The sequence below is a fragment of the Cnephaeus nilssonii genome (genome assembly GCF_951640355.1).
Source record: "Cnephaeus nilssonii genome assembly, chromosome: 3".
Lineage (NCBI taxonomy): Eukaryota > Metazoa > Chordata > Mammalia > Chiroptera > Vespertilionidae > Cnephaeus > Cnephaeus nilssonii.
In genome coordinates this window covers 80,800,019-80,816,303 of record NC_137074.1, presented here as the reverse complement: position 1 = coordinate 80,816,303, position 16,285 = coordinate 80,800,019, and the positions used below count along the sequence as shown (strand labels likewise).

The following is a 16,285-nucleotide window of genomic DNA, read 5'->3' as shown; positions in this document are numbered from 1 at the left end:
TTAAATATGACAGGCTGTCACAACCAAAAAAAAAAAAAAAAGTAATTGATGTAAACATAGAAATAAAATTATATTTGTATTTAGTTTCTTTCAAGGAGTTAAAATAATGGAAATCTTTTCTAAGTTAACAATTTGGAATAATGTTGGCAAAAATAGCAAAAACTCAGATTAAAAATCTCTAAATGTGAAGCATAATAACATTATTTAGAGTCACTGCTCCACATGCTTTTGTTTTTCTTCAAATTTCCTTTAAGATAATTACATTTATATCCCCTTTGGTTTCCTGTGCATGATTATGTTATTCTTTTTCTTTGTGATTTAGTATTTTGAACCAGGCTTCCTATTACTTGGCTTCAATAAATCCATAATCAGCTAAAATTGGATTATTTTTGCTTTTCACAGCACATAATAAAATCTGAATTTCCTGTAATTATTTTCCCTGTTGTAAAATCACCATTTCTTTTGTGACTTTAAATAAGAATGCTGTATAAATATATGCTATGATCATCTCCACCTGGTGCTCAGTGAAGCGCCTTCATTAGGAACATTTTCTCAGAAAGTGATGAAGCATTACACTTGGATACATATTAACTTTGTGCTCAGTGATAAATATCCCATTAGTAACAAAGGAGAAATTAGTTTCACTGTTAGTGGAAAGTTACCCCAGAGCAACTTCTGGCCTACCTCTTGCCACTTTGCCACACCTCCTAAGGTTTAAGGGACTTCCGCCCTGCTGGACAATTTTACTAAAACCCCATGAAATCAACAACAAAGCCAGTTTACTCAGAGTACGTGATTTTCTTTCAATGGTTTCTTTAATCCAGTGTACAATGCATCAGACTCCCCCATTAAAACATTCTTTGTAACTTTGATCTTTCCTAAAAACATCTCTAAAGATGTAAGAAATGCTGGCCTTTAGTACCAAGTGTCTCCATAGAAGCAAGATACATAGTGTATGGTATACCAGATCCCTATAATCCTGGTCAAAATTCAAAGCCTCAAATTTTGATTTATTTTAGGTGCAAAATTTGTATCAAGAAACAGAGTGAAGTCTCTTCAAAAATAAAGAACTTGCCCTAGCTGGTTTGGCTCAGTGGAAAGAGCATCAACCTGTGGACCGAAGGGTCCCAGGTTTGATTCTGGTCAAGGGCACCTGGCTGGATTTCGGGCTTGATCCCCAGTAGGGGGCGTGCAGGAGGCAGCCAATCAATGATTCTCTCTTATCATTGATGTTTCTATCTCCCTCTCCCTTCCTCTCTGAAATCAATAAAAATATATTTAGAAAAAAAAAAATAAAGAACTTGCTAAATCTGAGCGTGGGAAGAGAGATCTTAGGTGTCTACATATGAAAACTGCTGGGCCCAAATGAAATGCATTTCTTACAACAATCAGCATAACTTGCTTTCAGGGTATTATTTTGATTTAAACTTAGATATACCATATCTTCCCAGTGCTGCCCATGCACTGGTAATGCATATATATTAAATTTACTTCTGAATGATTTTCATGGCTTTAAGGTCATTGAAACACCAACATAATAACCCTACTACAATTCCAAAGTGCAAGGTTTCTAATTCATATTCATACGTGAGAAATCTCCCATATAGGAAGTGGCTCCTTATTTGTTTTTTATCTATAGTGGAAACTTTGTGTCCTGGGAGTCTGTCAGCTACCTGATATCACTTTCCCTTTAAAGTAGGCCTCTGTTTGCTGGTCTGTAAAATGAGAATTTTTTGACTGGATGATTTCTAAAGTCCTTCTTTGCTCTGACATTCTTTGACCCTATGATTCATTATATAATTTTATGAACAAATTTCCAAGTACTTTACTTTGTTTTTTTGCTTCACAATTGCCTTCCTAAAAATGGAAAAGCATGTGGTTCTACCTTTGCAAACTCTCATGTCTTGTCCCAAATAGAAAAGTGTAAAAATTAAGAATGGTGTATGTTGGTTTTCTTCCCACTCTTTCAAAAACATGTGTACTTACTGCAACGTACAAAAGTTTTTCTTATTTGAAGCACTGATACTAACACATAGAAATTAAAGCACTGTTCCTTCTAGTGGGCACAGATCTCAGACACTATTGTGGCTATTTCCACATATCTGTAATCTGAATTCTGCAGGTAGACAGAATTCAGTAATGTGCATTTATATCCCCTTGGTCAAATGTAGGTTTAGAAATTTTATTTTAGCATTCTGATGCTTCTAAAAGCTCTTTAATTATAACTAGCTAAAATAGTTTTCTTTTTAAAACACTAGGTTGATTTTAAAAATTTATGAATAAAAATGCATTTCCTTCCTTTTAATTTCATAGCTTCCTTGTAAGGTTTGATGGGTTTGTTAATTATAGGTTTTATTCCAGTTAAATGATCAACAACTTTTCCACAAAGAAGATTTTGATTAATGTCAATTTTTTATCTCTTAAAAGGATCCTTCCCGGCCATTGGAATGGAGACGTTTTGCCCCAGCTTCCTGAGGGCAGGGTTTCTAAGCAGCATCCAGGCTCCGAATCCCGTGGCAGGGGGAGGGTCGCTGCCCCCCAGGGTCCCTGCTGGTATGTATTTCAGGTGAAATTTTCTGCCGTCATATACAGCAGTAGGACTGTGCTCACAGTTGATAGATCCACAATAAAAAAATAAATATTTCTAAAGTACATTGTTGAGAGAAATGCAAGTGACTTTGTTTAAATGCAGGAATCACATTTATGATAACCAATGCTGTGAAAATGGTAAGAAGTGGAAGGAAGATCTGTAACCTGAGCACCTCGATAGCATAGTGCTAACATTTTAAAAAATGCAATTTTTAAATTTAATAAGTCAGTTTGTGGATTATCCGTGGTATTTTTATAATCAAAATTGTGTGTTCTCTATCATTTTGTAAAATATCCAGCTGCCTTCCTCCCTTGTACCTGAAGAATGCAAACCTACTTTATATTTTATATGTGTCTTAACAAAACAGCATTAGGATATTGATTCTTGGAGTTTTTAAATCATAATTCTTGTCTTTTTATCATGATTAATAATTATGCTGCAAATTATGGTGATGACACCAATGCATTCGGGAGAGCTGGCCCAGCCACCAATATACTGGGAACATTTAAAAAGACTGCGAAATCCAATAGAAACAAAATCCCAACATGCACATTTCTTAGCAAAATTATACCAACGAAGCCCAAGATTATTGCATTGACATTTTTCTTTTGCCTTTTATTTACACTTGCCTACTTAATTAAAACATGCAAGGAGTTACAAACTATAAATAAGCTTTGATGCCATTTGGTTTTATCATTGGATAATTACTTATATGGTTGGAGACTTCGTGACCATCAATGCCACTGATAGAGTAAGAACCAAAAAATTATGTGAATTCAAAATTAGCAACTTTAATTCTCATGAGTGTTTGCCACGTTTTTCTCTCCCTAGAAACAAAAAGGATATCAATTGCACATTTTTTGTCGTTGTTGTTGTTGCAAATATAAAAATGTAACTTTCACAAATATCATTAATATATCAGTGATTGGAATTAGGAGATGAATGGATCATCTGTATTTTAATGGCTTAATTCTTAACTCTTAATAACAAATCTTGGTGGATTTAGGTATGTGTGGCTGAAATGACATAACAAAGTTTGGTAGTGACTTGAATTATTCAACATCACTGATAAAAAATAATAATAATAACGCTTGTTTAGCCACTGAGAATAATAGAAGCAAGACGAGGTTTCTGTAACACATACACAGAAACAACTTTCTCAAGAGAGATCTAAGAGAACACTGTAGCATTCTATTCTTCTAGGCTTTAAGCCAAATTTGCCTCCAGCTTTCATAGGAGAGAAAACTCAGTTCAATTTTCCTGACTTAAATATAAATCAGGTGTAACAAAATTGCTTCATAAAAAGTTTATAGATCTAAACTTGTTTCTGTTCTCTCAATCTGAAATTAACTCAACTCACTTCTCCTAGTTTATGTAACTCTGATCAGGGATCCGTGTAAATTTCTCTCCCACTTTCAGTAATGCCTGCTGCGGTTTCCGAGGTAGTCTTTATCCTCTTCCATTTAACTAGAGCTTATTTCCCAAGAATTTTCTTTATAATTTTGGGCAAAGAGGAAGGAAGCCATAACCATGGGTTTTTATTGTTTCATATTAAAAAGAAAAAAAGCTAAAGTATTTCTTTGCCACAGGGTAGCTGAACTGATGGCCCTTGAAGTCAGTTTGAGGGCAGGAAGGAGTTCCTCCCTTGACCTATACCATGGCACTGTAAACAGCTGGCCAAAGGTTGATGTCCTCTGGGCAGTAATTAATTTGCTTTCCACCAGTTGGCTGTATGTCGCAGTACTTCGAAGGTCCCTGAAGACATCTGCTGTGTCCTTCAAAGAATCACAAAACCTGTCCTAGTGATGATGCTAATTTAGCTCTCATTACTTATGTTAATCAAATTTAAATGAGATCCATGTCTTATATAAACTCATTTCTTTGTATTCATGTCACACTGCGCTATCAAGGAGCAATATTTTACAGCACTTACACTTATTTTTACATTAACTACAATAATAGAATTATTGAATAATGGGACCAGAAAGCAAACATGCCTAAAATTAATATTTATGTAACAGTTGTCAATTATTTACATTGTTTATATTTGGTTCTCTTTATCCAATGGTTTTGCATCCATGGACTCAACAAACAACAGTTGGAAAGTATTTGAGAAAAGAATTCCCAGAAAGTTCCAAAAAGCAAAATTTGCCACACACCAAGCATTATACTGAATTCATGCAAATGAAATTATGCGTGAGCATACCCTACTGTAACTTATATGCTATATAGGTTATATGCAAATGCAACCCATTTTATATAAGGGACTTCAGCATCCTTGGATTTTGGTATCCTGGTTGGAGGGAAGGAGCTAGAATTAACCCAGTGCGGATACCTAGGGACTAGAAAGATCTGGTAAAGGCTTATTATTCTTAGTTTCAAATCAAGAAAAACACCAGGATATAATTGGCTGACAGTTGAATAGCAAGTATCCTATCTAATAAGGAGGGAATATGCTAATTGACCATCACATCCTCACAAAGATGGCAGCACCCACAGCCAATAAGGAGGGAATACGCTAATTGACCTCCACACCCCCAAAGATGGCGGCCCCCACAGCCACAAGATGGTGGTGCCCAGTCCCCTTAGCCCCCCAGGGCTGGCCCGAGGCGCAGACAAGCCTCGGATGGCAGCTGCCCTATTAAAATCAAATTCTACTCCTTGAAAAGAATGAATGTGCCCATTCTAAGTATATTATCAGGCATATACTCTAAAATGATAATAAGCTTGCTCTCTTTGCTATATCTAGTTTTTTAATTTAATTCTATAATCTAACCTTTCTTAGAAGTGGGATAGAACATTTTAATATGCCATTGACTATTCATTCTACACAAGATCTTAGACTAGTAGCTCACCTTACGGCAGACTCTGCCTCTATCTTAATCTTTTATATTATAGAGGGTTTCACATGCTTAACATACATAAATGAAAGCAGAATAATAAAGTCATTGAGAAATAAAATTATGCAATGAGAATAATGGAGTAATAATGGAAATTTCATTGATTGGGTTTTCTCTGTCACTTCACAATAAGTATCTAACATCATATGATATCTTAAATTTACCTAAGATCCAAAAATTACTATCTGTCTCAAAAACTAAACTTATTTATAAAATATAAAAGAGTATTTATTATCTGACAATTACTTAGAAAATACTATCCTAGGTTGAGTACAAGTTGGATCAACAAAATTAGCTTGAATTTTTCTGTCATTTTTTTCTGTCACTTGTGGGAGACTGGAAAAAATAATATGTTTTATTAATGAAATAACTCATATACGTAGATTAGATTCTAGGCCAAACTGAAACATACACCTAAACTAACAAGCTTTGTCAACTATAAGTGAAGTCTGTGAAAGAGGAAACAATGAAAACAGACAGCATGTAGGATTTAGAAATGGATGAATTCTGAAAAAAAGAAAATCAGTGTTGAAGATCTCCCTAAGATCTCCTTTGTGGTTAATCTTAAAAGCTCTCTCGTTATGGAAGGACTGTTCTTCAGAAGCCCCATCTCAGCTTCCTGCCTCTGCTTTAAATACAGTGCAATGTACTATATAACACCTCTTTTGACATTTTTACCTGAGCTTCTTTTTGTTGCATGACATGTGTTAAGTTCAAAGTAAATGGCAAAGATGGAATAAATAGTTGATTTCACCTTTTTCCCCTCCCTCTTATTACCTTGGCAAAGCCATGATTCTCCTCTGCCTACTCTGAACCAAATAGCAGCAGAAATATGAACACATGGGGTTCAAAAATGAGATTTCATAATTAATAATGAAGTTTAATATTATTTAATTCTTCACCCTTTGGAAAGAGATTTGGATGAGCCTTGAACTCCAAAAGCCAGACATTTTAATATCCTCATTACTGTCCCCTGACTAGCAATGTTAGGAAATGAATTCATAATTCTGTTGTCTATAAACGACTAACAGATCCATCTTAGACCATATCTATAGCAAAGGACTTACAATGCTGAACCAATAATAAAATGTCTTCAATGTCCATTAACAATGATTATCAGTGTCACTTCTTTTTATAGTTCATGTGAAATCCTATCTATATGGAGTCAGAGCAACTATTGCACGCTTTAATCTCAAGGCAAATAAAATTTTTATTCAGAAGACATACAGTTTAAATGTTAGAAATAAGCCAGGAATGACAAATAGGGTCAGAGATGCTGAGAATCTAGGATCTAGTGAACATGATATTATCAGGTTTTGATGCAGATAGAGGACTGCAGAAAAGCAGTAACAGAAATATATAAGACTAGGTGGCAGACTTTGGAGGAATGTACAATGAGTTAAGGAAAATTGGCATGAACTCAATATGTCAAGGGAAATCAGTGGAAAAGTATATACCTTTTAAATACAATCAAACTGCAGTACAGAAAAATTGAAGCAAACCATTTTATTTCTTCATATGTTCAGGCACTCTAAAAAAAGTCAGTAACTTTGTTTTAGGTTCACAATTTGACATTTCAAAATTAATCACTTTTGACAAGACAGTTTCTGTTGACCACAGTTCTCCTGAGGATGGTTATTCTTTTTATGTTTTTTTGTAATATTTATGACAACTTACCTATTTTATCTTTAACAATTATTGTAATAAATATGCACACCATATAATAAACAATGGTTTGCTTTTTTTTAGTAAGAGATCTTCAGGGAGAAAAAAATATCTTCTTTTATTGAAAGGTGTATATTTTACACATTTCTGCAGTTGAGAATGTTGCCTATTACCCTGAATGAGGTATATGTGAATGAGTGAGTCTGTGTGTGCCTACTTAAACCAAAAGGAAAACTGGATTAAATTTGCAAAGTAAAATCCTGAATAAATGATTCAAAATGTAAATTGTGGTAAAAAGAAAAGCCTTCATCTGGATTCCTAACTCCTGGCTTCTTTATTCCTTGTCATTTGTGTGATTTCAAGCCCCAATAGGTCCCTCCGTACCCATTGGCCAGTTCTCCCCTAGAGAGCTCCCCTTTTGCAGTTTGTGCAGCTGCAGACTTCAGAAGGAAACCCTGAAGAACTACAATGATTAGACAACTAGATTAGGACCTGGGGCAGGACTGGGCAGAAGACCAACATTATTCTATTCAGGACTCAGGAGAAGCTAGAGAAGAGTCACTGATAAAACGACGAAGAGAACACACTAGCCAACAGAAGCAAAAGGAAGGTGACATGAATGAGTGTATTAAGTCTTGCAGTCATAAGCAATCCTTTTAAAATATTTGCAACACTGTTAGTATAGGTTAGACAGTCACTTAAGGACATGTTTGGGGATATATGGATAGCTTCCAAAACCAGCACAAGAGAGGCTAGTCAGGTAACGTCCAGTTTTGCACTCAGTGAGTTCCAAAAGCATGTAGATCACCCTTTGGTTCTTTGGCTTACTTGAGGAGACATACACAGAAGGTTAGAAAATAATTTAAAACTTAAGACAACGTGAAGATACCATTTGGAATAAGAAAAGTCGGGATGGGAACATCTACAAAACTGAAGGTATAATTTGAACCTTCAAATAACATTCCATTTATAAAAACTTTAATGCAGGGTTTTATGAGTTTAAGAATTCCTGTGGCCCGATGGTCCTGATGTTGGAGCACAGGTCATGAACGCAGATTCCTTATGGATTATGCTTTTTAGCCTAAAATAACACAGACTATCTTTCCCCAAGAAAAAGGACATGAAAATCTTAAAAGAGCCTTTGATTAATCTCCCAGTATTTACTAGTTCCTTTTATTTCTCTGGTATCAGATTCTTTAAGCAGGTTGGCCTTTGACCTTAGCTATGCCTTCTTACTAACATAAATGCTTCTTCTGTCTTATTATCATATGACTCCTTTCTAAATGTTTGCGTAGAATTTCAGGTTTCTGGAACCCTGAAATCTATAAGTGGAGAATCATCTCAGGCTCTTAAAAAGTCAGTGTTCTACATATAAAATTATATTTAACTGACATAGTGAGCAGCAGCATCTTTATGTAAGCCCGGCAGTGCATTAAAAAGAAAAACATACAGAGCTGCAGGATGCATTTGATAGCAAGGTCTTGAACATTTACAAAGAGAATTTTTCTTCTGCCAAAAAGACATGAAAAATCTTAAAAGAGCCTTTGAGTAATCTCCCAATTTTTCCTAGTTCTTTTTACCTCTCTATTTTCAGATTCTTTAAATAGGTTAGCCTTTGACCTTAGCTATGCTTTCTTACTAGTACAAGTGCTTCTTTTATCTTACTATCATTTGAATAAGTTTAAATCTTAACAATCTGGATTTTACATATATGACTGCTTAAATTCTCAGTTGAGAACATATCTATCCCCTAGAGATCCTCTTGCATTATTATTGTGAATTGTGCCACCCATTTTGATCCTAGTCAAAGAAACTATCACTCAAGAATTTTTTCTCACAAAGAAATATTCCAAAAAAACTTTACACAGCTTGCTGAATGAGCTGAGCCTCCATGTGAATCAGTGTTTAATCTTTTGCTGGTAGGGATAGTTGTGTAATTTTTTTTTAAACATATTTTATTGATTTTCTACAGAGAGGAAGAGTGTCAGAGAGTTAGAAACATCGATGAGAGAGAGAAACATTGATCAGCTGCCTCCTGCACACCCCCTACTGGGGATGTGCCCGCAACCAAGGTACATGCCCTTGACCGGAATCAAACCCGGGACCCTTGAATCCTCAGGCCGACGCTCTATCCACTGAGCCAAACCGGCCTCGGCGATAGTTGTGTTATTGTTTTGGCTTTAGTTGGAAACATGACAAGAACTACCTGCTCAAATGTTTCTTCCTCTTCGGAGAACCCCAGTGATTCCCACAGGGCAGCGTGCATGCCTGGTGAGCTGCTGGGCCACTTAAGAACATAGGTAAGGTGGGGATAGACCAACCCTGTCACAAAAATGTCTCATCTCAGCATTCATTCTTTTACCTTGTAGGACCACGCACAGTGGACGTTGCCCTGTGGGACAATGTTGTCTTCTCATAGTTCTGTTCACAGAGGTCTTACAGGGGTGTATTTAGCAAAATTGGATTAAAAGATAAAAACAATACCTCTTCACGGGGCCTGGTGTGCAATGGCTGCAAACAGCAGCATCCTTGGCAGTGTACGCAACCTGTTGCTAGTGTGGGTTGCCTTAAGGGACCTTGGATATAGCCCTTTCTCGTGGACACTCGTGTCTGAACTCATGCTGCCCCCAATCTAGGCTCCAAAAAGGTGTGCGGGGTGCCTTTGGAAAGCCCCAAGGCACAGTGGCCAGAATCCACATTGGCCAAGTCATCATGTCCATCCGCACCAAGCTGCAGAACAAGGAGCATGGGATTGAGGCCCTACGCAGAGCCAAGTGCAAGTTCCCTGGCCGCCAGAAGATCCACCTCTCGGAGAAGTGGGGCTTTACTAAGTTTAATGCAGATGAGTTTGAAGGCATGGCGGCCAAGAAGCGCCTCATCCCAGATGGCTGTGGGGTCAAATACATCCCTAATCGTGGTCCCCTGGACAGATGGCAAGCCCTGCACTCGTGAGAGTCTCGGTGCTGCCCCCACCTTACACCCACCAATAAATCAACTTTCCATCCAAAAAAAAAATTATACCTCTCATAAGAGTTGCAGAAAAAATTAAGAAATAAATAACATTTTTCATGGAAGGAAAAAAAAAAGAAAGTGGTTAGTATTTTAATTTATATCAGATATATGACTATATTTTAATTTATATCCTATATATGACTCACTTAACAAATGTTTTCTTCATAAAAGTGTCTCACCATACATAACCTATGTAGTTAATATATATTCAATATATCCTGTTTAGAGGTGTTTTATTTTTAAATTTTCTTTTGATTAATGAATGTTACAAAAAACCATAAAAGCTGAATATTTGATCATTTCTATAACCATAGACACTTTTGAAGCCAGAAGTAGTGCAGAGCATTTGAAACACTTCTTTCTAGAAAATCTGATACATTTACTCTTTGCCCAAAGCTTCAGAACTCTTTCCTAAAACATTCAGGATGTGGTCCTTGGTCAGGTAGCTCAGTTGGTTCGAGCCATGTCCTGAGACTGCAAGGTTGTGGGTTCAAACCCAGTCAGGGCACATACAAGAATCAACCAATGAATACACAAATCGATGTTTCTTTCTCTCCCTTCCTCTCTTCTCTAAAAATCAATTTTAAAAAATATTCAGGGTACATTAATACTTTTCCCAATGTCTTTCCCAGAGGATTTGCAGAAACATATCTCATGCTACTCCTAAATGTTCTCATATATGCCTTTTACAATTGAAATGTGAACTGGTAAAGGAAATTTAAAGCCATTATCATAAGCTGATGTTGGGAGATAAGGGAAGCAAAATCTAAAGGTTTTCAGCAAATTTCCTTGGTACATATTTCCTGTTTATGTAGAATACTATAGGACTCCAAGGGGGTGGGCGGGGAGCGGGGGTTGTTAAAGCCTAGAACTTCTCAAGGACAAAATATTTGGGAGCAACACAGTGCTCAGTCCGTAATGCCTTTCCAGGATGTGTTTTTTAGATGAGGCACTGAGATTTAGGATAAAAATTTATGTTCTCCAGATTACTGATGGAGACCTATTTGGGGGAATAACAAGATGGTCAAGCACTCAGACTCTGGAGCCGGATCGTCTTGCTTCAAGCCCCAGCTCTGCCAATTGCTCACTGTGTGTCTGGACAAGTTGTTTGAACTCTCAGTACATTGGTAATCTTGTCTGTTAAACTGAACTAGTAATTCTACTCACCACAGCGGTTGGTATGAGGACCAAATGAGTTAACACAACAGTGCATAGGACATTGAAGAACTTATTTTTAAAGTCAGTTATTATTGCATCTGTGCTGATTTAAATATGGCATCTATTTTGAAATTATCTGCCCTGGCTGGTGTTCACAGTGGTTAGAGCATCAGCCCAAGCACTGAGTGGTCTCAGGTTCAATTTCCAGTCAAGAGGCACATACCTGGGTTGCAGGTGAGCTCCCTGTCCCTGGTCAGGGCTCATGTGGGAAGCAACCAATCTATGTGTCTCTCTCACTTTGATGTTTCTCTCTCTCTCTCTCCCCCGCACCACTTCCACCCACCTTTCCACTCTCTCTGAAAAGCAATAGAAAAAATATCCTCGGGTGAGGATTAAAAAAGATTATCTACACAAAATGTTTTCACAGGAAGAAATCAAGAACAAAGACAGCATACAATTATTTATTTGACATAAGTTTAATTTGGTTTTGAACTTAGACTTTACATAGTTTTTCAAGTCATGACAATTCGCTAATGTGTTTTGTTCATTGCCACCTAATGATAATTAAACTATTAATTATTATATAATCACTAATATCTTTCATAATAATTGGAAAGCAAAAAGCCATAAATCAAATAATTTCAAAATGTTTTTAATTTTATCATTATCATATTACTTTTATAAATGTGGATGTAGTACAAAATCAAGAAAGCCATTTTTAAAAATGCATATGTTATTAAAGTTTTGCAATATGATTAGTGTCTTATAGTGAAGACACATTCCAACATCAGGCATCCTTGGCAATGACTTTCTTTGTCAATGAGACACTTCTAATTAAGAAGAAATCTCTTGCCCAGATGGTAGTTTTCAGTAAGAAGAAAGACAGCACTGAATATCACTGAAGTAACGGATGCTCGTGGTATGCTGCTGCTCTCTGGAACCGGCAGGAAAATCATGTTTGGTTTCTATAGCCCCACACCTGCTATTCACTCTAGAACAAATCTAGATTAAGAAAGGCTAGTATTTTCATAATGCAAATCACTCCTCCTAACTTCTGCTAAGCTGTTTTATCACCAAATAAAATAATTTATTCTTCAGCATTTCTCCAAGGACATCTGAATAACCTTTAAGTTTAAAAAAAAGCAAAATAAAGAAGTTATGAGAATCAAATCAATATAGTTATATAGATTTAGGGGCTTCGAATAGCTCCACAGTTAAAATCAGTTCCAGATTTATCCTAAAACCTGTTGTTACAGGTACAAATCTGTACAGAGAGTATAGAAGACACAACATAGCTTGTTAGATAAAAATAAGAACCTACTTCCTTAAAAACTATGTATTATAGTATGTTATTTATAGTAATAAAATATGCATTTTGATTATTTTACTCTAAGAAAAAACATCTTATACATTAAAATAATTTCAAACCTGTTAATTTCAGGTGTATAGGATTTAAAATGACCTTTAAGATCATCAGAAAAAAAGCTCCTGAAGGCCTGGCCAGCACAGCTCAGTGGTTGAACATCGACCTATGAACTAGGAGGTCACAGTTTGATTCCCAGTAGGGGCATATGCCCCAGGTTACAGGCTTGAACTGGGGAGTGTAGGAGGCAGCCAGTCAGTGATTCTCTCTCATCATTTATGTTTCTATCTCTCCCTTTCCTTTCCTCTCTGAGATCAATAAAAATATATTATTTTTTAAAAGCTCCTAAATATATTGACCTTAGTCATTTTTAGTAATGAACCTTTTTAACTCTGAAAGCCACTTTTTAGCTGAGGATTCAGCAAAGATGTAACATTCCCATTTATCCATTCATTCTTTAAGCTGTTATTGGGTGATTTAATATTTAGTATCAGGCACTATTTATTCTCTGTATTTTAAAACATCTCACTTAATCTCTTACCTCAGGCAATGAAGGAGGTATTAATTCACCTCCTGTTATTATGTGTGTTATTTATAACTAGAAGCCCGGTGCACGAAATTTGTGCACGGCGGGGGGTTGTCCCTCAGCCCAGCCTGTACCCTCTCCAATCTGGGACTCCTGGAGGGATGTCCGACTGCCCGTATAGGCCCGATCCCACCAGGATCGGGCCTAAACGGGCAGTCGGACATCCCTCTCATAATCCAGGACTGCTGGCTCCCAACTGCTTGCCTGCCTGCCTTCCTGATTGCCCCTAACCGCTTCTGCCTGCCAGCCTGATCACCCCCTAACCACTCTACTGCCAGCCTGGTTGGTGCTTAACTGCTCCCCTGCCAGCCTGTTTACCCCCAACTTCCCTCCTCTGCCAGCCTGGTCACCCCTAACTGCCCTCTCCTGCAGGGTTGATCACCTCCAACTGCCCTCCCTTGCAAGCCTGGTCCCTCTCAACTGCCCTCCCTTGCAGACCTGGTCCCTCACAACTGCCCTCCCTTGCAGGCCGGGTGCCTCCCAACTGCCCTCTCCTGCTGGCCATCTTGTAGTGGCCATCTTGTGTCCACATGGGGGCAGGATCTTTGACCACATGGGGGCAGCTATATTGTGTGTTGCAGTGATGATCAATCTGCATATTACTCTTTTATTAGATAGGATAGAGGCCTGGTGCACGGGTGGGGGCCAGCTGGTTTACCCTGAAGGGTGTCACAGATAAGGGTTGGGGTTCCCTTGGGGTGTGGGGCGGCCTGAGCGAGGGGCCTGTGGTGGTTTGCAGGCCGGCCACGCCTCCTGGCAACCCAAGGGGAGGCCCTGGTATCTGGAATTTATTTTCCTTCTACAATTGAAACTTTGTAGCCTTAAGTGGGTGAGCCCAGCCAGGGTGTGCGGAAAGCTTTGCTTCCCCTGTTGCCGCCGGCAACCCTGGCCTGCTCTCTCAAGCTCCATTCTGCTGCCATTTGTTTGAATTTGTTTACCTTCTATAATTGAAACTTTGTAGCTTGAGTGGAGGCTTAGGCCTGCAACGGCTATGGAAAGCTTGGCTTACTCTGTTACCTGGGAAACCTTGCTCTCTGTGGCTGTAGCCATCTTGGATTGGGGTTAATTTGCATACTAGCCCTGATTGGCTGGTGGGCGTGGCTTGGCTGGTGGGCGTGGCTTGGCTGGTGGGTGTGGCTTGTGTAGCGGAGTGATGGTTAATTTGCATATTACCATTTTATTAGAGAGTATATGCAATATACAAATATACAAATGAGGAATATATAGCATACAAATGGGGAGACTGAGGCAGGGAGAAGATAACTGAGTTCACTTGCCCAAGGTGGAAAAAAGTCTTCAGTATCCTGCTATCTGACTCCAATCCCACAACTAACTGCACTGAGTACACAAGGAATAAGGGAACCGACCATCCAGTTTGTTTGGGACATGAGAATTTCAGTGCTAAAACCTGGAATTTACTGTAAAATATAACTAGCAGTCATTTTTACTTTGCTACATAAGATATAAAAAGAATGTGCATGTCCATCCCATACTATAGTAAAATATGGAAATGATTCATTTGTATGAAACTATTTTTTCTGCAGAGTAAACAAATATAATAAGAAGAGGAAGCAGATAATGGTGCATACAAGGGAAAGAAAGTAAAAGTACAGCAACATTTCTGAGTGCCAACTATTGCCAGACACTGTACTAATTACATGTTTTCTCACTAGGCCTTTAAAATTTCATATGCAGTATGTAATAGTACCTTCATTTTATCCATGCAAAGACTGAGAGGGCTAAAATAACTTGCAGCTAATAGGCATCAGAACTAAAATCTGAATTCTGCTTTTTCTTCAAAACCATATATTTTACAATGCAAATAATTTAGAATTTATTCATTTGTCACTCAATTATTTCAGTATCTCTTTCTTGGTCTAAAATTATTCTCAGAGGACACCTTTATGTATGTGTTTCTTCTGATATTTCATTCAAAAAAATATAATTGACTACCTACTCTGTGACTAGCTCTGTGCTCAATGGTGAACTTTCAGAGGAGAATTAAGCACCAGTCTGACCTCAACCGCACTTTAGAGTGGGAGGCAGACACCTACCTGCTTAACATCAACACCATGCTGTCAGTGTTATAAAACTGTTTGGTTAAGATGTAAAAGGAGGAGAAAGTAAACAATCGAGTCTTTCTAAATGGGAAAGTATTCATGGTAGAATTGACAATGGAGATAGTTTGAAGCTGCGCTTTTTTATTTTTTTAAGCATATGATTTTACCAAGTGGAGACATTGAGAAGGCAGTCTTCCAAAGAATAGAGGAAGGTACAAGTAAAGTCATATTTGCGGAATTATGAGTTACCTAGAGAATTTAAAAAATAGGAGTTAGGAGAATAGGGGGAGGTAAAAGATGACACTAGAAGCAAAGGGAAAAGAGAGACTGTGAAGGAACTTAATTGCCAGTCTTTAAAGGAAGGTAGAAAATTAGCTCTTCATAGTAATTAACTGTTTTCTTATTTTATCCCTCTTTCCACCATGCACTCCTTGAGAGCAGGGATCTTTTATTGCTTGAGGAAGTTTCTCCAGAAACCAGAAATGATACATAGTAGGCATTCAAAAATATATATTTGATATACCACTGAATGTTCAAAATAAGGGTTGTACAAGCATTAGCAAGAACAATTAGTAAACTGTTATTGCAATAAGTCAAGCAAAAAGAACCACAAAGGCAGACTATAGGCAGTGATAATTTTCCATAGATTTTAGCACAACTTAATAACTTATGGACTAACAGGGGTTTAATAAAGTGAGAAGTTCAGTATTACAATAAGGTTTCAAACCTGGGTAACTAGATAGATGGTAATGTTTAATCCAAATGGGAATATAGGAGGAAAAGAAACTTACTTATTTATTTATTCTAGTATTTAAAATATTTTATTTTTTAAGTTTATCTTTGTTGTTGAAAGTATTACAGATATCTGCTTTGGCTTTTTGTGTGTGTGTTTTTCCCCCATTGACCACCCTCCTCCTTGCACTCACTGCTCCCAAGCCTTTGCCACACTAC

At 37.4% G+C, this 16,285-nt stretch overlaps 1 protein-coding gene and 1 long non-coding RNA gene across 8 annotated transcripts in view; one reads left to right on the top strand and one right to left on the bottom strand.

Moving 5' to 3' along the window:
• Window positions 1-16,285, top strand: part of EPHA6 (EPH receptor A6) — a 1,012,702-nt gene that overhangs the window by 782,054 nt on the left and 214,363 nt on the right. For all 7 annotated transcript variants that reach the window (XM_079766996.1, XM_079766992.1, XM_079766995.1 and 4 more), the window contains one exon: window positions 2,428-2,553. In XM_079766996.1, coding sequence (XP_079623122.1) covers window positions 2,428-2,553 — 126 coding nt within the window. The remainder of the gene's footprint in view (window positions 1-2,427; window positions 2,554-16,285) is intronic.
• Window positions 1-16,285, bottom strand: part of LOC307097097 — a 613,772-nt gene that overhangs the window by 588,825 nt on the left and 8,662 nt on the right. The window lies entirely within an intron of this gene.